Here is a 23,525-nt window from a genome sequence, read left to right on the forward strand (position 1 = left end):
CTACTTTGTAGAATATTTATCTCGACATCTACTTTGTTTATGTCCCATTGGCTGATATGTGTCTATTTGTATATGATTTCACCTTTTTTCATACCCAACTTACTTTATTTAAATGGTGTTTGTAATGTGTTTTATGATGACCCCGTCGAAGGCCACAAGCCGAAACGCGTCGGTCAACTAATAAAGTTGTTCCTCATACTACAAGTGTTGCGGGAGTTCTCATCTTTCTATCCAAATTTAACACTGTCAGATTTTTATCAGCTTTATTTATCTTTGTTACATCCTTGTATAGATTATTTGTTTCAATTTCATGATTTTTGACTTATTTTTCTTTTGGAAAATGATGTAATATTTGGGATTAGGAAAGCTCACTCTGGTTCTACTGAAACCTTCTTTTCTTCTGAGTTTTTAAGTCGAACCACTTGTGTTATTGTCATTAAACAACCCAGCAGTCCAACATAAAACCACTGATCTGAATAATTAATGCAGCCCTTAACAACAACGTTTCTATCAATCGTTGTTCTGCAGCTCAACAGCTTCATATTATTTTAACATAAACTTTTAAATGCATTTTTGCTCAAAACGAAGCTTGTGCATTTTGTCCTCCATCATTTACATTGAAAGCACATTTGAAGAAGAAAACCTGTTTCAACGCTCATTCGGACACCTGACTGTTGTATTAAGGCAGACTTGAAAAATTGTGAACTCGTCCTTTAAGTCCTGCTGCAACATCTCATTTGATGCAGAAACACATAAACTACAACAGAAAAAAAAAAAGTTCTCTTCATGTCATTTGGGACCTTTAATGAACAGTCTGCAGGGCACAAAGCAGGCGCCAGGTTTCCAGCACTGTGTATGTATGTGTGTGTGTGTGTGTGTGTGTGTGTGTGTGTGTGTGTGATGGGACAAAACCTTGCATACTTCAGAGAGATGCTTGCTTTCACATCCGTGTAGACCAGGAGCTGGAGAAGAAGGTGATTAAGACACTGACAAGAAATAAGAAATTATTTTAACTTCTTTTTTTTTTTTTTTAACTTTGCTTCCTAAACCTTCCCTCCAGTCTGCCCCCCTCCCCCCTCCTCTCCTGGTCCTGTTTCCATTTATGAAAGCAGACACCTCCCGGCTGGGCGACACAAAGCCTGTCGGGGTCTCTGAGGGCTCCAGTCAGTCAAAGGCCTTTTTTTTTTTTTTTTTTTTTTTTACCGGGACAGCAGACAGACAGACAGGCAGGAAGTGTTTCCTCTGCCGAAAACCAGACTTTCACATGCCGGTGACACCGGGGTCACCTCCGCGATATTAAAGGGGGTTTTCTCCTGAGATTTGTGTTTCCTGTCAGGTATTAGGAGGCTGTATGCTCGGGTTCAGATCAGGTCGTCATGGTCTGAACACGAGTTCACCTGATGAGAGATAAAAGAGAAACAGATTAAGGGTTTCCCTTTGAAACGCTATTATGGAAAAGGTTTCTCCCTTGAATATCTAAAATGATAAGAGAACAGGAATAAAAGCCAAAAAATCCACTAAAGGCCCCCAGAAGCTAAATTGTTCATTACATCAAAAATGCAAATGTTGCAATGTTGCAGCACATAAACTGGGAACAAAAAGATGATTCAAATCAAAGTGAGCATCTTGTTCATCACTGAGCAGGTTTCTAGTTTGCAAAGTTGATGTTTTAGCCTGCAGGTGGTGTTAGAGGAGAAGACGGATAACTGAAATTAAAGATCCTCCCCAGACATGTTTTAAGATGTATAAAATACTCTGTTTTTAATAATAATGTGTCTTCTACTTCACTGTAAAGTCTGTTCACAGTGTTTGTGTGCTTGAGGCTTCAAGTTTCCACATCACACTTGTATAAGTTGCACACTGGACCACGATTGGCTCCAAAATTGTTGTGATGTCACAAATCAGGCTCAAAGGTACACGCCTTAAAACTGTGAAACAACAGCGATGGTGTAAGGTTATTGTGTGTCACATTGTGTGAGACACTTATGATAAACTCTTGGTCACAGTCTGTGTCAGACTATTTGACATTAGTTTGATGCTGTCAGACTGTGAGATGAATGTATAGTGAATCATAGCGCTACGATGGAAATAGAAAAAAGTAAATGAAAGCAGAGAAGCGTCATCAGCTCGTCATCCGTCTGCAGCTCTGATGTTTTGAAAATTCAGCAAAGTTTGTGGACGTATTTAGACGTATGAAAGGTCATGCTGTCTACATGTCATGTTGTGTTCTGATTGGTTGGTTTGTAGATGTGGGTCATAGCAGCAGCCACGTTGTCACAATTTTGCTTCAACATGTTGTTGGTCACCAAAGCTCCAAATCCGTCGTCCGTATACGAGTCTCACAGTGAAATCTACGACACTGTTTTTGATTGACAACCAAAGATTTCACTATTTTTCTTTCACGATTGTCAACTTTCTTCACCGACAGCCCAGAATCACACAGTGTTCAACAAGCACAGAACATCAACTGAAGGAAGCAAAACACATTTATGACTTGAGGGGGACTTTAAAGACTCATTTAAAGCTGTAGTGTGGGACTTTTGTCTCCCCCTTCTGGCAGTGAGAGTATTTACAAAAACACTGTTGACACGTGTTTACGTCATCGGCTCTGCTGTAGTCTACTCCGTCACTACTGTAGCGGCTGTAAAACAGTGGATAAATCGTTTTAAGTGTCACACAACCCCCGCAAACGCCTCACTATCAGAATTTGAACCATTCGGTCCGATAATATTTAGAAAGTCTAGAAGAGCTGCATGATTAAATTAGTTTATCCCCATTCAAGTTATCAGAGGACTAACTGGAAGTTAGCTGGCTCAGCTGGCAGAAGTCTGCATTCATGCATTCATCCGACCGGAATATCAAACCTGATAACAGATTAAAATATATATACTATATACTGTGAAATACAGCGAGATGTACGTGGTGGTGATTGGTTTAATCAGCATTGTGTGAACTCATTTGGCAAGAGCTTGAATGTAATGGACGTTCATTTATATGTAAAAGTTCTTTGTTGCATTTCATATTCATTTTTCATTCAATACATTAGTTAACTTTCTAATGTGCTGCAAACTGTACTATGCTTTATTGTATAATATTCATGTAAATTTTAAATTAAATTCTTATTGTGTGAAAGAAACACTTTTGTTGTGTTTCAGTCTCAGTTCATCCGTCACATCAGAGTCACATGTGCAGCTCAGGAATAAGAAAAGAGGATTCATCTTGTGAAAGATGCAAAATCTTGTTTTTATCCTGAAAATCCTTCTCATTTTCATTCAGTGTGATAAGTTCCAGTCCCTCCACATGCTGCTGTAATGCTCCACTGACTGCAGACCACAAGGGGGCGATATTCAGTCCTGAACAATTACACCTGTCAGGTTCAGGTGCTTTGAACACGTTTCAATACAGGTTTGTGCGGTTAGATTCAGACTCAAACTGATATCATCTCACAGGTTTAGGTGTTTGGTTAGTTATATTTGGAGTATGTTGAATTTTAATGGGAATTATATCACAAATTGAAAGTTGAATCTGGAGAGGTGGTTTCAGTTTCAGTTGGTGGCTGCAGTTTTTTTCTGCAGCAGTATAAACTCATCATAGCAGAACACCTATCTGGCTCTCTGGCCCCGCCCATCTGCGCGCTCACCTGCGCATATTTTATGCTAATGAGCAGGTGCAGCGGTTCTTGAGGCGCGCGGCGGGCCGCTCGGGGGTGAGCCGGATGGAGCAGCGCAGGGAGCAGCGGGAGTCCAGCCGGAGGGTTTTCACCAGGTGATGCTGTCCAAACCCGACTGACTGCGGATCCGCGAAACACGAATGGATCCCTATTTAAGAGTTAGCTGGAAAAGGCTTTTTCACTTATTATCTTTGTATTTTATCCTAATTTATCAAGGTGAGTCTCCTCTGAGTGAAAACCTGCACACGACTCTGATCTGCTGTTTACAGCGCAAGAAAAGTGAGCTGTGATGTCAAAGTGAAAGTGAGAAATACAGAGATAAATTTATATTTATTGTTACATAAATTTAGACTAAATTAGGAAAATTAGATATATATATATATCACTTTATGTGGCAGCTCAGCCTGCAGTTTAAACTGTTCTCGTTGATCTTAAACTGGGTTTGCTGTTCAGTCTGATTCTGATTCTCTTTATTTATTTATTTATTTATTCATTTATTCCTGTATTTGTGTATTTATTTATTTATTTTCCTTGATTTCAGCGCAACTTTCCTGGAGTGTTGAGAGAGTGAACGTTTCTAACTGGGATGAATTTAATAAGTGAGTTAATTTTTACTATTTAAATAACAATAGAAATGTGTTTTTATAATTTTATTATATAATTTTATGTTTTTTGATGTTTGATTTATATAGTATGATGTTATGTGTATTATATGGCCTATATCCATACATCTATATCTATATCTATCTATCTATCTGTATATAGTCAACACTAATTTTTCCTGCCTTGCTATTCATATAGTTTTTAATTTAGAATAATTTATATTTATAATAATAACAATATTCAAGGTACATAACTGTAAACAGAGCTGAAATTATTAGTCAATTAATCCATTAATGACGTAGTTGAGCAACAGAATAGTTATCTGCAAAAATGTTGATAACTGATTAATCTTTTAAGTCACTTTTTAGGAAAAATGACAAATATTCACTGGTTGTTGCTTCACTAAAGTGAATATTTGCAGTTTTACTGATTAATTGATTAATTATTGATGACCTACTGTTCTGTGAAAGTAAATTGAAAGAGGATATTTGTCTTTTGGATGCTTGGTTGCACAAAACAAGCAATTTGAATGTGTCAGCTTCAGAAATAGCAAAGGTCATTTTCCATAATTTTCTGACACCTTTTAGACCAAACAATTAACTGGTTAATTGAGAAAATAATCAGCAGATTAACCCATAATGCAATTTTGTTAGTTGCAGCCTTAGTCCCTACTTATGTTTATTTCAAGGAGCAGGCAGTGATTGTTTGGTTGGTTGATAGTTTGTTTTTTTGGCTGTTTGGTTCTCTGGTGGTTTGGTAGGTTAATGGTTGGTGGTGGGTTTGCGGAGTCAGGGGGGCAAAGCAAGAAGCAGGGACAAACCTCTCCTTGTTCTCTCTGTCCCAGCAGCGGGAGCAGCGGGATAAAGCAGCAGAAATGGGACACCGCTTCCCAGGGAGGGCAGGTAGGCAGCCGCATTGATCATTGATGCTGACGGAGCTGCTTCGGGCGGCGAACACACAGCCAGAGATCACCAAAAAAGCTGCGACGCTCACGCCAAAACACAGAGCCAGAGAAAAGAAAAGAACTGTCGCCTGACAGCCTCTATTCACATCATTTTATTCCCAATGTTCCAGTATTTCAAGTAAAACTTCCAAGATTTTCACTATTTTGTTTACAGATGTAGATTCATGCACAATAGATGAATTAATTTAAATATAAAAGTATGTAAATATATAAGCATAAATAGGACAGTGTAGCTGTAGATGTAAATTGTCATGTTTTCTGAATTTTTCACAAAATTACACCTTAAAAAGTGGCAGTGATTGTTTTTCATATTAGTTTAAAATGTCTCTACACCTGCTATGTATGCTTTGTGTTTTTTTGGACTCTGTAAAATTATTTTGGTTATATTCAAATTAATTTATATTTAATAACTTTATAAGTTTGGGTCATTTTCACTGTAAAAATCCAGGCTAGTAGAGTCCAAACAGCCTGTAGTTTTTCAGATTAGACAAGTGTTATAATAATATATAAATATTTAATATAAAGTATAAGTATAATTAGGTATAAAGTAAATAATATGAATGATAAGTATACATGTACAGTATTCCTGCACAAAAAAGTACACATTTCCCATAAGAGCTGACTGACACTGTACCTAGATGACACATAAAGAAGACAATATATGACCTGAAAATCTACTTTGTTCCCTACTGACGTCCACTTTTATTCAAGCTCCTGTAAAACCTCAGCATAGTGAAAAAGTGAAATAGCTTCACAGTGACATTTTCCTCTCAGAAACAGACATGTGATGGAGTCCCAGCAGGAATATACAGTAGCTGCTCTGTTGTCTCGCTTGTTCCTCTATGAGAGCCTCTATCAGCCTGAATGCGGTCGCTCCTTTTGTCCGGCTTCCCTTCAGAGAGGCGTGAGAATCCGGTCCAAACTATAGAAGTTTGTAAACGAACAAAGCAATTAGTAGCACAGGTCACAGGTCACAGGTATAGATAGCAGATCTATCTCATGTCAGATCTCTGAACAAAACACTTCACTCATGGTTAAATCATCGTATCTTGACGTCTGGATTGACTCTGCTTTATTTGTGCTTGACCTGCTCAGTCTCGATATCTCTGATACTGATCGGTGATTAATAATTCATAGCCATCCACCCCCTGAACCCCCCTGCTCGTCACCTTTGCCATCTGCTTTGTTCCTGCTCTTTGAGATGAAAGCCTTTGGTTTAAGAGCTCAGGTATCCAGGGAGGCTCAAAGTGTAGAAACAACATTTGACTGAGTGCTGATGTATTTTTAAACCAAAGCTTTTATTACTATTTACCTAGTCAGTTCAATATCTGATCTACGGATACGTTTTCATTGCTGAACATACCAGAAGTCAGTTTTATTCTTGGAAAACCCTCTGAAATCTTCATAATCCGTTCAGCCTAGAAAAACTTCCCCACGCTGCTTACAGTATCTCGTAGAACAAAGATCCTCCTCCAAAATGAGAAAACACACAGGGTGGAGGCAGAAGAGGTGGTGTGGGGGTGGTGGAGGGTAGGGTTGTCGACCTGGATGGGAAAGCTGTGTTGGAAGTCACAGAGGAGTCATTAATGAAGGTTGGATGACAGGTCTTTTCTCTCGAGCCTCTTCTTTTCCCAGCGCTGCCTCGGTTCCATCCTCACCAGTCAGGACTCTGGTTCGGAAACAATGAGCGTAATTCTGGGAGGAATTTCGCCCTAACAAAACGCAGAATTGTAAAAGTTTAGGGTGTCCCACGTTTTAATCAAATCTTTATTAATCTGTCACCTGAGAGCTGAGCTTGTTTCTCAGATTTGCTTGATATTATATTAAACTCCTGGAACTTCAGTGGGATTAATTAAGAGAATCAGACTGCGTTACAGACTTAGTTTTGGTTTGCTGAAACTGGCTCCTCGCTTACCTTGTCAAACTGTGCCAAAGCCCAATGTGAAAATGATTAGATTTAATATATTTAGCTGGAAGAGGCTCTGAAACATTGTTATGTGGTATTAAGTTGAGTTGGTTGAGTTGGTTGCAACTCTTGCATGAAATACCTGTTGATGTGTAAGTTTCTCTTCTTGAAGGACCTTCAGATAAAAGCTGCTGTATTAGAAACCAACTCATCATCCTCCAGTGGATCACCAGTCAGCCGGACCCCCGGGTCCAACCTGGCGTCCTACAGCTCAGAGAGGCCGCCGACCTCCAGATGGAGCCTCAGCTCTGACCAATCATCTGCAACCACAGTACCGTCTAGTAAAATATCATCAACAACAGCTTCAGCCATCCAATCACCAGCTAGCCAATCATCAACCACTACAGCACCAACCAGCCAATCATCAACCACTACAACACCAGCCAGCCAATCATCAACCACTACAACACCAGTCAGCCAATCATCAACCACCACAACACCAGCCAGCCAATCATCAACCACTGCAACACTATCCAGCCAATCATCAACCACTGCAACACCAGCCAGCCAATCATCAACCACTGCAACACTATCCAACCAATCATCGACCACTGCAACACTATCCAGCCAATCATCAACCACTGCAACACCAGCCAGCCAATCATCAACCACTGCAACACTATCCAACCAATCATCAACCACTACAACACTATCCAGCCAATCATCAACCACTGCAACACTATCCAGCCAATCATCAACCACCACAACACCAGCCAGCCAATCATCAACCACCACAACACCAGCTAGCCAATCATCAACCACCATAACACCAGCCAGCCAATCATCAACCACCACAACACCAGCCCGCCAATCATCAACCACCAAATCACCAGCCCGCCAATCATCGACCACCAAATCACCTGTCAGCCAATCATCGACCACCAAATCACCAGCCCACCAATCAACACACACCAAATCACCAGTTAGCCAATCAGCAACCACCAAATCACCAGTTAGCCAATCAGCAACCACCAAAGTACCAGCCCAACAATCGTCAACCAAGACAGTGCTCCCTAGCCAATCACCAATCAGCAAAACATTATCCAGCCAATCAAAAACAAGCACAGCACCATCTAGCCAATTAACAACCAGTGCAGCACCAGGCAACCAATCATCAATTAACTCACCAGCATCCAGTCGATCACCAGTCAGCAAAGCACCAACCAAGACCAAACCTAGCCAATCACCATCCCGCCAAACACCACTGAGCCAATCATCAACCAGCTCAAACACATCAAACAAATCCTCACTCTCCTCAACATCTTCTAACCAATCACCAACCACTTCGATAACAGCTAATCAATCCATAAGCAGCTCAAAATCACCACACCACTCATTCTCTAGCTTTACATCTCTTAACCAATCACTGTCAAATTCAGCACCATCTGACCAATCCTCGACCAGCTCAGTGATACAATCAAACCAATCATCATCCAGTTCAGCATCACCAGGAAACGCAGCCAACGGAGCCTTTTCACCAAATGAGCGTCCAGTTAATACTTCATTGCTCACCAGACAGACGAAAGAAGCTCTGAGGTCGTCGATTCGTAGGATTTCAGGTAAGTTTAGAGAAGTTCATATGAATACTGAATGTGTGTATTTGGTTTGGTACAACATCACAGGTCTATATGCCTCAGACTTAAATATGTTATAGATTTTATAAGCAATTTCAGCATCTTTCAAATTGTTCTAACTGCATATAATTTTGTTGTTAAAAAATATTACTCCTGGGGAAAATTGGTGCAATCTGTGTATTAGTTTCTATAAATGAAGTGGCTTTAAAAGAATGGCTAGACATTTTTGGAAAATAAATAATAAGACGGCGCCCATTTATTCCTATGAAAGTTGCTCAGTGACACATGAAGCCAAAAAAGTCAGATATAATAATAATGTGTCTCTTTAAGACTTTCCAACTTTTATAAGACCAAATGGATAAAAATCTGAAAATAAAGCCAGTAATTTTGCAGGGGTCATGATGCCCAGAAAAAATGTATTCACTGTTTTACAGCTGTTACTTTTCCAATGATTGTGTGACAGAAATGTTTTTTGGGTAAATGTGCATCACAAGATGGACCCGGAAGTTGTAATTACATGGTTTGGCCACTATGTCAGCCCAGCACTGTTCTTGGGGGCCTGGTCTGTGCACTAGGTTGTGTCTATATGGTAACCCTAAATTTGCAAAACTCTTGCAAGATTTGTACGTGTTGTTCCTTCATTGTGTGTGTTGTTTGACACTGTACAAAATAATGATGTTTTATGATGTGACAACGCTGTGGTTAAGGTCTGATTAGGTTTAGGCACCAAAAATACTTGGTTAGGTTTAGGGAAAGATCATGTTTTGGGTTAAAATGATCACTCACGCAAGATCCTTCGCAAATCTAGGGTTACTATTGAGACACGACTGTGTACTAAGTAGAGCTATAGCCAGAAGTTGACAGCTTAGCTTAGCATAAAGACTGGAAGCAGGGGAAGCTTGGTTGTTAAAGTTCAAAAATACATTTAGCAACACATCTGAAGTTCACTAAGTAACACATTGTATCTTGTTTGTTTAATCCGTACACAAAATGAAGTGCAAGATCAACAAGTTGTGGTTTTATCAGAAGTTAAATGCTGGAACTACTTTGTGATGAACAACAGCCTGGAGCAGTGACTTGCTGTAGTGTTGTTGTCAGCATGAAGCTATACCAGGCTGGTAGCAGAGACTTTAGGTCTCTGTGCCTCTAGTTACAGGACGTAACACCCTATGACCACAACTTGTTATTTTTACATTTCTCTTTGTGTATGGAATAGAGAAATTAGATATGACATATCCTATAACTTAAGAGGAGAGTGCCAGGAAAGCTGTTCCCCCTCCTTTAGAGTCTTCATCATGTTAAGCTAAGCTAATCTCCTCCCAGTCTTGCAATACCAGACAATCCAAGATCTCCACCTACTGAGGTCTGGGGATTTCTAAATGCACTGTGGTTGCTTGAGTGGCGGCAAGAACAGCTGCTTAATAAACCTACGGCCCTTACATTTTGACAAGGACATGCCTTACTGGAAATGATGCTCTCCCCCCATTCTCATAGCGAACTGCGTATCACCCCACCAATATGAAGGGCCTCCCTAAAGACTTTGGATCGGTTCTGCAATGCAGGTTTTTTTTAAATTGTTGTTTCCACTCAGTTTTAACAACGAAACCTGGGAGATTGTCCTCAGTCTCTGTTAGCAAAGGGTTTAGAGACTGACGTGTGAATCTAATCCCCTCCTGACTCTAGCTAGCAAGAAGGCTAATAAGTGAAAATATTGTAGTTATGGATACAAACTAGCTAACATCATTTGCTTGTCTGAGATCGGATGCAAACTTCAATGTCTGTTGTCAAAGTTGGACCGTTTACCCACCGTCCACCATGCAACCTCCATGGCCTTACTTATCAACATGCAACATAAACTGCACACTACTTCCTGTAGAGTGTTTGGTTGCAGGATCATCTCATGTCAACATATTTGGTTGATTGGGCTACACTAAATAGAAATGAGTTGCTCTGTTTGCTCTTTTACCTGTTTTGTTTGTGTAAGGCATTAGAGACGTGACATCACTCTGCAGGAGTTGTAGATAAAGAGGTCTAACGTTCTCAAACGGTTACCTCCTGATGCCATTTTCGAAGCGCTACAGACTGTGTAATGTGTCTTTAAACAGAGCAACAAGTAAGCCCTCTGTTTTACTTTCCCCCTCAGAGTGAACAGAAGGAAAATAGCTTTTATCTGATTCATTAACTCCCCCCCCCTACTCACCCATCCTCTGTATGGTACCTGTGCTTGTGTGGGACGTGGCTGACTGGGCAGACATGCTGTAAGCCCACTGAGCAGATGGTGTTACTGCAGGATGAGGAGCCATCGGTCAGTGACTGGAACATTTGTTGGGGCCCCACAGCTCCCTATGAAGTCTGACGATGTAACCTGCAGATACTCAGAGTCAGTTGTCTGTATCAGTGGTTCTTAGCATGGTTGTTCAGAGACAGTTTTGTATTTGACAGCGATTTTGTGGGATATAAATGTATTAGCTTATCAGTTCTTTCTTACTGTTTTTCACCTGTGAATTACTGAATGAAAAAGAAAATGAAAAAGAAACCAGAAATCCTGCATATTGCCAATCATTTTGTTTATTTAGTCACAATGTTTCAGTCAGTAGATCTTTATTTTTCATAGTAGGTTCAGGTGAAATAATGAATGATGAAATTGGTGAAATTGGTATCAGTGAAACAAAAATTATAAACAGTTTTCCAGTGTGAAGAGCAGCTGTGTAATTGTTTGTTTTCTTGTTTTTCTCTCAGCGGAGCCATGTGTGTTTCCCTGCCTGAACGGAGGACAGTGCGTTCAGTCGGAGTCATGTGACTGCAGCTTGTATCAGGCCACCGGACGCAGATGTCAGACAGGTAAACCGCACAGCTGTCATTCCTCTTTATTGAGTCTAAAAATGTTGTGAATGAGAAACACAATCATTAACCGGTTCAGATTTATGTTCTAACACTACATGAACAACAACGTCGGGGCTTATTTTTACAGCATGAAATTAAAGCTTAATTAAGGTTTAATGAAAAATTGGTTTCTAAACTGAATTAAACATAAATTAGTTTTTAGTTTGTTTCTTTTTCTTGAGTTTATCAACATTATTTGTTTCCATGGGTAAGAATGTGTCACAGTGCATTAACACTGAACGTTACTCACACTTGTTTTGAAGGAAATAATTTTGTTTACGTCCTTTTATGAGTTATTATGAGACCAAATATGAGTTTCCAAAATTAGAATTCATTTTGTACAAAACAAGGCAACAAGGAACTAATTGTATTAGTTATATAATAAAGTCCATTATAGGATGAACCAAAATATTATCTAGTAACACAAGTCAAAAATCTGCTATAACTATCTTATAATAAGATATTTTCTTTTTAATATAAATCAACTTCAGTGTTGTTTTTAGTGCTGAGATCTGTCTTATTCTGCCTTGTTTAAATAAACATAGGTATTAGAACTGAATTACAATTCAGTTAATTGAATTATGCTTCAAAAACCTCTGATATTTATGTTTTCTCTCCTCTGACTCATCTGCTCAGTTCCAAATCCCGGCTTTGAGAGGGAGATGACGTGCAGGACGTGGGGTCAGTACAACTTCGAGACCTTCGACGGCCTCTACTACTACTTCCCCGGTCGATGCACTTACACTCTGCTGAAGGACTGTGAAGAAACCACTCAGGCCAGCATCGTCGTCCAGGTTAGTTCAGACTCAGCTGCACCGGCACGAAATAAATCCTCCTGACTAGAAGCTGCCCAGAAGGTTTCGGTCCGACGCCTGCTTCTAGTCGGGGAAAGTTTGGACTCAGCGGCATCCTGATCCAAAACACACTCTCCTTCTTTCTGACTACTGTGAGGTTCAGTCTCAGCCTGAGGAAAAGATTTGCTCTGAAGATTAGTGAAAGCTATCTGGTTATTAGAGTCAATTACCATTAAATACTGCAATTACCCACTATGCCTTGAAAGCATCTGCAACAGACCGGGACTTTGTTCCCCTGAAAAGGCAGCAGATACCGTATCTGTGTATGGGAAAACCAAACAGGGAACACAAAAAGATCCAAATGCATTAAGACCACTGATAGTAATTTAATGATTATAATGAAAAAAACATGTTATGGACTAAAATAAAATGTAAAACAGGCTGGAAATGTAGAAGCAAGAGCTTGTTAGAAGGAGGTAAGATGACATTTTCTTTTTTAATGGATAAACCTGAACTTTCTTCAAGAATGCTGTAAATGGCAATCTGAGATGGGTAGAGCCGGCTACAGAAAGGTTTTCTCTTGTATCTTTTTCCTTCAGATTATTTCTTTTTATCTTTATACGGATCCCTAGTAGAAGGTACAGTACATGCTGCTCTTCCTGTGGTCCACAGAAAAGACATTACAGACATAATATGGTCAAAATAAAACATGTAACTCAACCCTCCTTGACTCAAAAGCTGAAAAAACTCTCTCAGACAGGTAAAAATCAGGCATTTTTTAAAGAGTTAAAAGGATGAGGCTGGTGTTGTTCTACATTTTTCTAAATCTCATGAAAAGACCCAAAACAACATGTGTTCGTCTGTCTCTCATGACTTTCCTGCCCTTTCTGAGGCACTCAGCCTTAAGCTAATTGGTTCCTCCAGAAGACTTAAATCTTTAAAAACAGCACACAAACATATAATTAAATTCTTAAAAAGGCTCAGTAGTTTCCTAAAACAGCTGCTCACTGTAACTTTTAGCAAATGTTACTACAACAGGCGGAACTAGTGAATTTGTTGGGGACTATTTTCAGCAGCGGATGAATACACATTTGGTGCTCCAGTGAGTATTTCTGGCAGCAGGATGGTGTGTGTGACATTAAGTCAAAACAACTACAGTGTGTTCGTTCATGGTGATGAAGAACATGTCACCCAGTGCAACAGTGTGGCTCATTGATGTGTTTTTAATAGTTTTTTGGACAACAGTTGAGCTTTAAACAGAGGAATAAGATATATCAGACTTTGGATACACACACAATACTTGATAATAGAATCAATTTACTGTTGGTTTTTGGGTCTTTTTGTGGGATTTGTTGAGAATAAGAAAGATGTAGAAGAAACACTTTATCCTTTAAAAAATAAAGTAAATGTATCACTGTAACTTTCACTTTGAGAACGCCAGACTGACATTTTGAAACATTTCATATTAATACATCACATTCAGGAACACTGAGCAAACTGATAAAACATAACAGGATTATTTTCAGTCCCTTGCTGGTTCTTTTAAAAGAAATAACTTAAAGACAATTTTCTCTGATAGCTGTGTGAATGTTCAGCAGTCGACTGTCAAATCTCAGATGTCACAGCGTCCTTGAATGCAGCAACAAGGAAGAGCAGGGACTGTTTAAACTCTCTGTTTGAGATTTGATTTATTGAACAGGACAGCGTGTGCAGTATTAAGCATAAATGATGCACTACACCAGAGTTAGCTTGAAGCTAATTTGCATCTGTAGTCCATCACAATCAAAACATACAACAGCACAACAACAAACAGTACAGAGTTAGAGAAATTATAAACACCATTCATCACCATGAACATTTATTCCCTTTTATTGTCAAAGTTATGTTATCACTGAGCCTAGTTTACATTATTAATTTTTAATTGACATTGTGGGTGTATGTGCTTTTCATGGTGTACTGAAATATCTAAACTGGAATGCTTAGAAGTGAGGAAACCAGTCAAAAAACTGTGTGGAAAGTGGAAAGTTCTTTGTTGTTTTTTTAAAGATTTGTAGTTAATGGAGTAAAAAAAACATGAAAAACCATCAGTATGATGCTTTAAAAGGTACAGAGCCTGTCACTGCTCCATTCTGACTGTTGGAGCATTTAAACACAAACTGTTTATTTGTGCACCACTTCAATATAAATACACACATTTTGATTAAATGTTGCATCTTGCTATTTGCAGGTCCACAATGACCCGGGCTGTAACTCTGCTCCTTATACCTGCCAACGGTCCGTCAGCCTCTTCCTTCCATGGGAGGGTGAGGTCCGACTTCACGCCACCAACGTGACCTTCAAAGGCCAAAGGTCAGCAGTATAAAACAAGACAAAACATCTCTTTATATAAAAATATATTGATGTTTTTATTGTTTCTAGATCCTCTTTCTCTCCTTTATATCAGGATTTTTTATTTGACATGTATGCAAGACGCTCTAAAAGTTTATTCATGCATTTTTAAAATCTATACTTATTCTTCATTTGTATAACATTTGTTGAAAAGGAGCTTAAAACACTATATATCAGCCAGTCTGAGCTCTTTACAGAAGACAAGTTGGTATCTGTATCATCGTGGATCCACTGTCTCTGTATCCAGTTTGCAGCTGCCTCATCACATCCACGACCTGCAGCTGGAGCAGATCTCCCAGTATGTGCTGGTGACGCAGCAGCACGGTTTCACGCTGGCCTGGGAGGGACGCAGCGGCTCCGTCTACATCAAACTCAGCCCAGAGTTTGTGGGCAGAACCTGCGGCCTGTGTGGGAACTTCAACGCAGACGTTCAGGACGACCTGAAGACCAGCTACGGTACGGTTTTGTGTAAGCGGTGCTTTGCAGGTGTTGTTCGACAGCGTTTCGACGATTAGATTTCAACGTGTTGTAAGAAGCTGTTTCACACTGAAACACAGTCATCTCAGTGCTTCGAACGATTTCCAGCAAGTTACTTAACCGGGTTATCACTCGGAAAATCTGATAATGAGGTGTGAGAGCCGCCCAGCTTGTTCTAAAGTTTCGGGTCACCTGCGTGAACCTGGATTTTAGAGGACCAGATTATAATCAGAGAGTACTTAACCACAAAAGAATCCTGGTGTAATCACATCCAGATAGATTGTAATCTGTGTAGAGAAACCTCATTAACAGAAAAATGTAAATGCAACACAAACAGCCCACTCACAGCAGCTACAATGACAGACATCAGCTTAAGTGTTTTGATTGAAACAGGAAGCTGAACAAACAGGCGACATGGACAGTAGCCATGGATTTGTTTTAATAAATCAGATATTCTTTATTCTTCATCATTTTCTCATTTCCTACCTTCCAGTTGGCAACATAATCCATCACAATCATGAGCTGTGTGTCTGGAAATCACATGCTGAAGATAAAGAATAAGAAAAAACATAAAAATGTTGATTCTGAGAAAAGATTAAGTTTAATTTGGTTGTTTCTTGCATTTGAAAGATTGCTGGTCAGCAGAGTAGTCTCAGTTATCAGATTTTGACATGTCCATGAACGCACCAGAGTATTTAAAAACATGCATTGCATTACTACACAACACATCATAACTTTGATCTAACTCATGCAATTCAAGCTCCATGTACTGAACTAAAAACTTGGGATAAGCTTTGGAAAATTGTCAGCTGTGATGTAAAGTTTACACAGCATAATCTTTTTTAGACATTGATGATGTTTTTTAATGACACACATCCTGTTCCTCTCTCTCTCAGGTGTTCTGACTCATGAAATAGAAATGTTTGGGAACAGCTGGGTGGAGTCGGAGCCGCATCAGACCCGATGTCCGGCGGTGTCTTCTGGCTTCTCTTCACCTTGCGCTGCAGTGGATGCTCACGTCCTGCTGGTGAGCTTCTGATACAAACTGTAGGCTTCTCTGCTGCAGAAAAACCTCAGTAAACACAACACAAAACCTGACTCAGCAGGTACACATGTCAGTGACACAGCAGGTTAATGAAGTGATCAGGAAACGTTGAAACAGTTGAATGTACTTCAGTCAAAGAGTGAATTGTGAGATAATGTTTCTTCTTTCATTTTATTTATCTTTCATCAAATTTCACTTGTATTGCTGTGTATGCTTGAGATGTTTTTGCAGTTTTTTAACAGTTGTGAGTGAATGGTTTTTGTATTTATTGGATGATAATTTCTTTTATCTCTGCACTTGTGTTCTTATTTATTGTGTTCTTCTTAAATTGTTCTTATGATGTGGTTTTTGCAGCGATTCCTTTTGTCCAAGACGAATTTCTCCTGAAGGAGACAGTAAATGTGACCTTGACCTTGACCTTGAGTGAAAACTTTGTCTTTGTGTGTTTTTGTGGCTGCAGAAAGTGGAGGAGGTGTGCGCCATGCTGCTGGATCCGCCGTTTCAGAGCTGCCACGACTTCGTCAGCCCGCTGTCCTACATGGCCAGCTGCTCCAACGACCTCTGCATGTAAGAACAACAGACTCAAATTCCTTGTGTTCATTTTGCTGTGATGGTGGCCTTCAATGAAAGGTCAGGAGGTCACCAAAAATCACAAAGGTTAATCTGCTGTGGACCATGAATATCCACAGCAAGATTTGTAGAAATCTTTTGAGCTCTTATTGTCCAATTAAATAAATAAATTAATTGTCCAAAATGAAAAGGATTTATCCTCAGGGGAGCATGGATGTGATGAGTTAATGACATGGTGAGTTCTTGAGATATTTCTTGTGCACAATTGGAAATCACTATGGTTTATCTTCTGGGGACCATGACTATCATTTCTACACTTCATGGACATCTGGCATGTAGTTGTTGTGGACAGTATTCTGTCTCGCCTGCCGCTAGTGAGACAAAATACTTCCTTTATCTTGCCAAATATATTTTAAATGCATCAGGAAGGTGTTTGAAATGGATTTCCAAAATGGGAGGACATGTGAGAGCGTATTTCTGGAAAATATTTCAGAGACAGAAATACATTTCAAAGACCTTTTTTAAAATGCAACTACATCATTATAAAAAAATCTATTTGAAATGTGTTCAAAAGTAGATAATTAGCATATCTTTCCTTTTCATTTGGAAGTTCATGCTGGACACCTGATGCACCTGATGACCCCCCGCTGTGTTTTTTTCTGTTCTTAAAAAGGAGAGAGGAGAGCGTTTCACTTCCCCTCAAGTGTTTTCCTTCACTGACTCAGTAGGAAATCTGAGTCGGACAGACGCGGGAGTGCTGCACCATCTCCGGGCTCTGATCCAGCACTTTAAACTGGCATCTAGAGCTTAACTTGTGGTTGCACAGGAAACACTTAGAGTCAGCATTTATTCAGTAGTGAAAGATGCGCAGTTAATCAATATTATTATTTGTTTGTCTTGCAGTAATTACAGCCGAGTTATGGTTCTCTATTATGGGTCATGCTCCAAAAATTTGTTCCAATGCCAAATTTTTTCAGCTACAATCTTTAGCTTAGTTGGAAGATTTTTTGTCCTCCATGATGGAGACACAGCTGGTGGGTAGTTGTCCAGTCTGATAAGTTTAGCGTATCTGGCTCTGTGGCCACACCTTTCCTGGCTCCACTCAAAAAGTCCTTCTCTGTTTGTTCCTCCTTCCTTGAAGGTCGGGTCCCAACGGTGATGTGGTATGCCAGGTGTTCAGCGAGTACGCCCGGGCCTGCGCCCACGCTGACCACCCACTGCACGACTGGAGGCGGCGCATTCCTCAGTGTGGTACGTTTCCTCTCAGCCAGGTGTTTGGTACCTTGAGCCATGAAGGACTGAAAAGGTTGTGAGTCCAATCAAACAATACACTGGCTGAATTCCCATTTCCCTGTTTCTGTTTTATGGAAAATGCAACAATTCTGGATTTTGAAACAATGAAATACAGTTTCCGCTCTGTCAGGGTTGTCAGATTCGTCTGCTGCATGGGGAAATCTTTTGTGTCTGTCTTCACAGTAGAAAGCTTTACGTTTTTTGACGTCTGTTTCGTGTTTCATTTTTGCGACCAGCGAAGCAGTGTCCTTTAGGTCTGCATTACATGGAATGCATCAGCTGCTGTCCGGCATCCTGCAACCTGGAGCGGACGTGCATCGACAGCAAGCTGGCCTGCCTGGATGGATGCTACTGTCCTGATGGTGAGTTTGTAATCAGGCTGTGTTTTGTTGTGCACATTAACCTGAAACATCTTTCTGTAAATACACTTTTTGTCATTTTTCCTGTTTTGTCTTTTATGAAATATCACCAATTAACGACTGATTAGACACGAGAAAAAAACACATTCTCCATCTTGCCTGTATTCTGATGTTTTCAACTCTATCCTGCCTCTAAATCTGTCTCTGTTGTTGTCTCTCCTCAGGTCTGATCTATGAGGATGGAAGCTGTGTGACGCCCTCCGACTGTCCCTGTGAGTACCACGGCATGTTTTACCCATCTGGACAAACACTGCAGGAGGAATGCAACAACTGGTGAGCAGCATTTGACCTCTCTGTCACTTCCAATCCCATTGTTGACTGTGGATGACAATATTTGATCTGTTACCACTGTGACATCAACCTGAAGAGGAAGTTCTGCTTGACCTGTGCAAGTACTGTTCTTTCATCACATAAAATTTGTGAAACAACGAGGAGCTTTATGCTTTTGCAGTATTCAAATAACATCTCTGACAGCACTCAATCACAAATTGACAAACATGTACAAACCTTATTTTCCCTAATAACTGTATTTCACTCCATTTGGACCTTAAATGAACCATTAAGACCATGCATTACATGTCATCATCATGCATAAAAACACAGGATATTATCCTTTTAATCTTCTCAGATCTGACCACCTGGATCTGTGTGTCCAGTTTCTGTCAGTGATCCTGCTGATTAGTTTAGCCTTTCATGTTCCCAGAGCCACCTGTGGACGTCTCTGCTTTCTGTTTCAGCACATGCGTGGGTGGAGTGTGGAACTGCACCGACTACAGCTGCCCAGGTTTGTCTGCTTGTCCTCTGTAGGTGGTTAAATTTTTACTCAAACTGCACTGCAAGTCTCAGCAAAACACTGTGATAGGTGGAGATTATTTTGTTTCAATCCAAAGATGCTCTCAGGAACTCGCCTTTGCCTCAGGCTTGGTTTCTAAATCTGAAGCTTCCTACTTAGCGAACTAGGAAGGAGAAAATGTTTCCTACTTTTGGAGCCAAGGAGGTAACGTTTTCTAGTTAGGGATGAACGACAAAGGAAAATTTTGCCTCGCCTGTAGGCTGCAGCAGGACGAAGAGACAAAAAGCTGCAGACATAATGGACAGGAAATCATAGAAACATTCACATCCCATTAGATCAAATCCTGATTTGATAAAATGCTGTCAGACCAATTTATTCACCTTTTACCCAGTCTCCAATGATTGTTGTTTTAATGATTTCTGTGGAAGAAAGGTTATCCGTCATGAACCTCAATCAGTAGTCAAAATAGGAGGAAAAGCAGGGACACAAGACTCTGGTTAGATCAGATTGGTCAGATATTTAGACTGTCGGGGCTTCACACCTGTGCAGATGTTTCTTTAAGAATCTTCACATCCCACTTGCTACCTAAAGTTTTATGTTGCTTCATAGAACTTACAAGAATTAAATATTTCTCCTTTCTGGCTCCCTAACTATGATAGTTCTGCTGGTTCTCCCTTCCTTGCGGTTTTATTATAAGCTCCTTTGAGATGAGCCCGGACTCGTTCAAGGGAGCAAGGACTTCTTCCTTGTTCCCTCCGTATGGTGCAAGGAGATAGGTCATGAAAGGCCAAACCTTCCTAGTTCAAGAACAAGGAAGATGGAAGCTTCCTTGGTAGGGAGAAGGAAGTTTAAGGACAGAGGGGAGAGTATGAAAAGAACAAACTTCCTAATTAGGATGTAAAAAGCTGTCCTGGACCAGTAGAAAGGAACAAGGTTGCTTCCTAGTTAGGGAGCAAGAAAGACTGAAGAGACATTCACATACTGTAGTCATGAGTTTACTGATATTATGCTTAGAGACTTTAACTCAGGAAATCTGGCTTTGGCCAATCAATTAGAAGAGCTCCCACTGATTGCTGGTGAAGTTCTTGTGGGCAAGACACGTGTTCGATCGTTCCAAGTTGTAGTTTTTCTTGGATAAATGAAGACCATGTGTGAGAAATGTCTCATCCCTCTCTACAGGCGAATGCTCGGTGACTGGCGATATGTATTTTCAATCCTTTGACGGGCGGATCTACACCTTCCCAGCTACGTGTCAGTACGTCCTCGTCAAGAGTCGTAACTCAGGGAGGTTCACAGTCACCATCCAGAACGCCCCCTGTGGAGCTGTGAGTCATATTTAATCTGCGTTATTTTTGTTTTATTTTAAAGATATGATCCTTCTTGTTGAGTTTAGATTTTTTTTTTCTCCTTCTGCCTTTGAAAAAAGTGTCCCTACATTTCGGAAACTCTTGAACAACTCTTCCACTTTAGCCTCTTCAATCAAACTATTCATGCTAGCTTGGCTCACAGGTTTCTGCAATTTGTCTGTCATGTAGATCATATCATAATTTAAGTGCTCGCTAATCCCTGCTGAGCCCAGGTCGTTTTTGTTCGAGAGCCACATTGCGACTGAGACGGTGCGCGGATGAAAGCGTCTAGGAAACGTCTCGATCAACCCTGGACAGATAATGAACATGAAAAACGACAAAAGGCTGAGAGCTTCTTTTCCTCTCCCCTTCTCTATAAGCCTCCAATTTCCCAGCAGCCTTTGAGCTGCTCAGCAAACAGGGGGGGGGGGGGAGCAGGGGAGGAGGCGAGATATAAAATGTCCCACTCATCAGAGCAGAGGCCCGAGACCTCTAACAGCCAACTGAACAGGATTACCTTATCTGGCCTGACTGACAGAGCTGTGGACGGCTTTGTAGTGAAGAGGGAGGTGAAGAGAGGCACTGGAGGGGTGGGGGACTTGGACAGAGAGAAGGTTATGCAAAAACAAGAGGTGAATGATGGGAAGAATAGAAGAAGGAGGGGAGCGGGGAGGTGGGTGCTAAAACCTTTCGGCTATGGGGCTCTGCCACTTATGAAAGAGACGATTCATAGAGGCAGATTGCTTACTGTCAGCGATGCACAGCGCAGGCGTCCTTAGTTTGAAAATATCAGAGTGGCTGAGCTGGAAAGTAACTAAGAGAAAGTAACTAATTATACTAAGTGTTGTTTTGAAGTATTGCCGAATTCTTTGAGTATTTGCATTGCATTGCATTCAATTGCACATCACTGTACATTAAATCTATTTATCTGTCTATTAGATGAAGAAATCAAAGTAGATTTGATATTACATACATTTATCCTCATATACATATAAAAATATAGCTAAACTTCATTTATATATACATATATATATTTACTGATACATTGTACCAACAGAACAACAGGAAATTATAGCTAGTCACAGAAGATAAAGTAAGCTAATCATCTTTAATTTTACGTCCCCCAAAGTCCATCTTTTTTCAAATGCATCCACCATATTTTTTATTTTGTGAGTCAGTTTCTGACCTCTTGAATAGTGCTTTCCCAGCTTGTTAAGTCTGGCTTTGTGGTCTTTTATCACCCTTTTGTGATTTGCTTCAATCTTCTAATATTCATGGTTGCTGGAGAATGAACCCTTTGTGACTCCTCCACCTTTCCTCTGGTGCTACATTCAGACCAAATTTCCATGTGCACATAAGACAAATGTAATTGTGCCGATTGCCATTAAGTTTGCTGAACACATTCATGCTCTCCAGAGAGTGAATCCCTTTGTTTTAAATGACCCTCAAGACAAACATTTCACTTTTAGTCTGACTTCTGGTGGTGCTCATCATTCTGGAGGTCGTCCTCATTTTTCATGGTGTGTTCACACCAAACACAAAGCCAATTTGAATTTTGCATCTATTTGTGTCTTTGCATTGACTTTGTATGTATTCTCGACGCGTGAAAAATTTGCTTCAAATTTGGTGTGAACACTCCATGTTGCAGCCCCGCGGTCCGCCCTGCCCCGCCAATCGCACAGCCGGTACACACAGCTGTTCAGAAAGTCGCTGGTGCTGCAGCTTGATTGGCTTTCTTGATGTGAGCATTTATCACAACAGGAGGAGGAAGCGCTGCATGGTTCTGATGACTCATGCAACAGGTGCTCTTTAGCAGAGCAGGTGAAAACACACAAAAAAACCCAAAATCCAGGAAGACTTGCTGAATATTTGTCTGTAAGTGGCACAGACAACCATGGAGAAAAACTAAGGAACTCCATCTTCAGGTGAAATAATATAATAAATATATTCTTTGAGCATAGACAATCAAACAGACCAACGAGTATCGACTCTAAGACCCCGACGAAGACTTAGAGTCGATACGCGTTGCGCCACTTAAGGACAAATATTCAGCAAGACTTCCTGGATTTTGTTTTTTTTTTGCTTGTGTTTGAATTTTTGAATTCGTCCCGCCTTCTCGTAGCACCGCCAGCTTGGTCCACGTTGCCAAGTATCCCAGCGTGCTTTGTGCAGCAAATTAGTCACTTCCCATAGACAATGAATGAGTGCGGATTTTGTCGCCAGTCAGTTCGCGTACAGTGGGGCGCCACCATAACAGTTTTGTATTGTGTGGAGTATTGCACATTGCAGCCTCTTGGGGCTACTGGTGATGCGTTCATTAGGTTTAAAAAAAGAGAGATCTGTAGTAGTTTTTCCACCACTGCACACTGTTAATCTGACAATAACAGTTCATCATACGTCATGAAGCGGATGATTTATTTGAAAGGTAAATTGTTTGTATCTTCCTCCCGCTTTTTGTTGTCTTGTCTTTCCCTTTCTTCCCATTATTTCACCCTCATTGTGCGTCCTGTTATGTGTCTGAATTGCTGCAGTTTGGGAAAATTCCAGCGTGCTTTATCAAGCCACTTTGTCTCAATTGCAGAATTTGGACGGGGCCTGCATCCAATCAGTTAACCTGGTAATTGACGAGGATCCAAGAACGGAGATTACACTGAGTCATGTTGGAGAAGTCTTCATGGCCGGACAGTACCGCATCTCCCTGCCCTATTCGGACGGTAACCTCCTCATCTTTTATCACCTT

The 23,525-nt window shown here is 40.5% G+C and overlaps 1 protein-coding gene across 1 annotated transcript in view; it reads left to right on the top strand.

Moving 5' to 3' along the window:
* The first annotated feature begins 3,760 nt into the window (after positions 1 to 3,760).
* otog (otogelin) overlaps positions 3,761 to 23,525 on the top strand; it is a 75,745-nt gene continuing 55,980 nt past the window's right edge. The window contains exons 1-16 of the mRNA XM_042409643.1: positions 3,761 to 3,886; positions 4,212 to 4,269; positions 5,118 to 5,175; positions 7,316 to 8,762; positions 11,517 to 11,618; positions 12,297 to 12,454; positions 14,682 to 14,803; positions 15,090 to 15,298; positions 16,216 to 16,346; positions 16,825 to 16,931; positions 18,076 to 18,185; positions 18,464 to 18,589; positions 18,811 to 18,919; positions 19,384 to 19,430; positions 20,619 to 20,764; positions 23,367 to 23,499. Of these exons, the coding sequence (XP_042265577.1) occupies positions 3,811 to 3,886; positions 4,212 to 4,269; positions 5,118 to 5,175; positions 7,316 to 8,762; positions 11,517 to 11,618; positions 12,297 to 12,454; positions 14,682 to 14,803; positions 15,090 to 15,298; positions 16,216 to 16,346; positions 16,825 to 16,931; positions 18,076 to 18,185; positions 18,464 to 18,589; positions 18,811 to 18,919; positions 19,384 to 19,430; positions 20,619 to 20,764; positions 23,367 to 23,499 (3,139 nt within the window). The 5' untranslated portion in view covers positions 3,761 to 3,810. The remainder of the gene's footprint in view (positions 3,887 to 4,211; positions 4,270 to 5,117; positions 5,176 to 7,315; positions 8,763 to 11,516; positions 11,619 to 12,296; positions 12,455 to 14,681; positions 14,804 to 15,089; positions 15,299 to 16,215; positions 16,347 to 16,824; positions 16,932 to 18,075; positions 18,186 to 18,463; positions 18,590 to 18,810; positions 18,920 to 19,383; positions 19,431 to 20,618; positions 20,765 to 23,366; positions 23,500 to 23,525) is intronic.

The sequence above is a fragment of the Thunnus maccoyii genome, chromosome 1 (genome assembly GCF_910596095.1).
Source record: "Thunnus maccoyii chromosome 1, fThuMac1.1, whole genome shotgun sequence".
Taxonomy (NCBI): Eukaryota; Metazoa; Chordata; class Actinopteri; order Scombriformes; family Scombridae; genus Thunnus; species Thunnus maccoyii.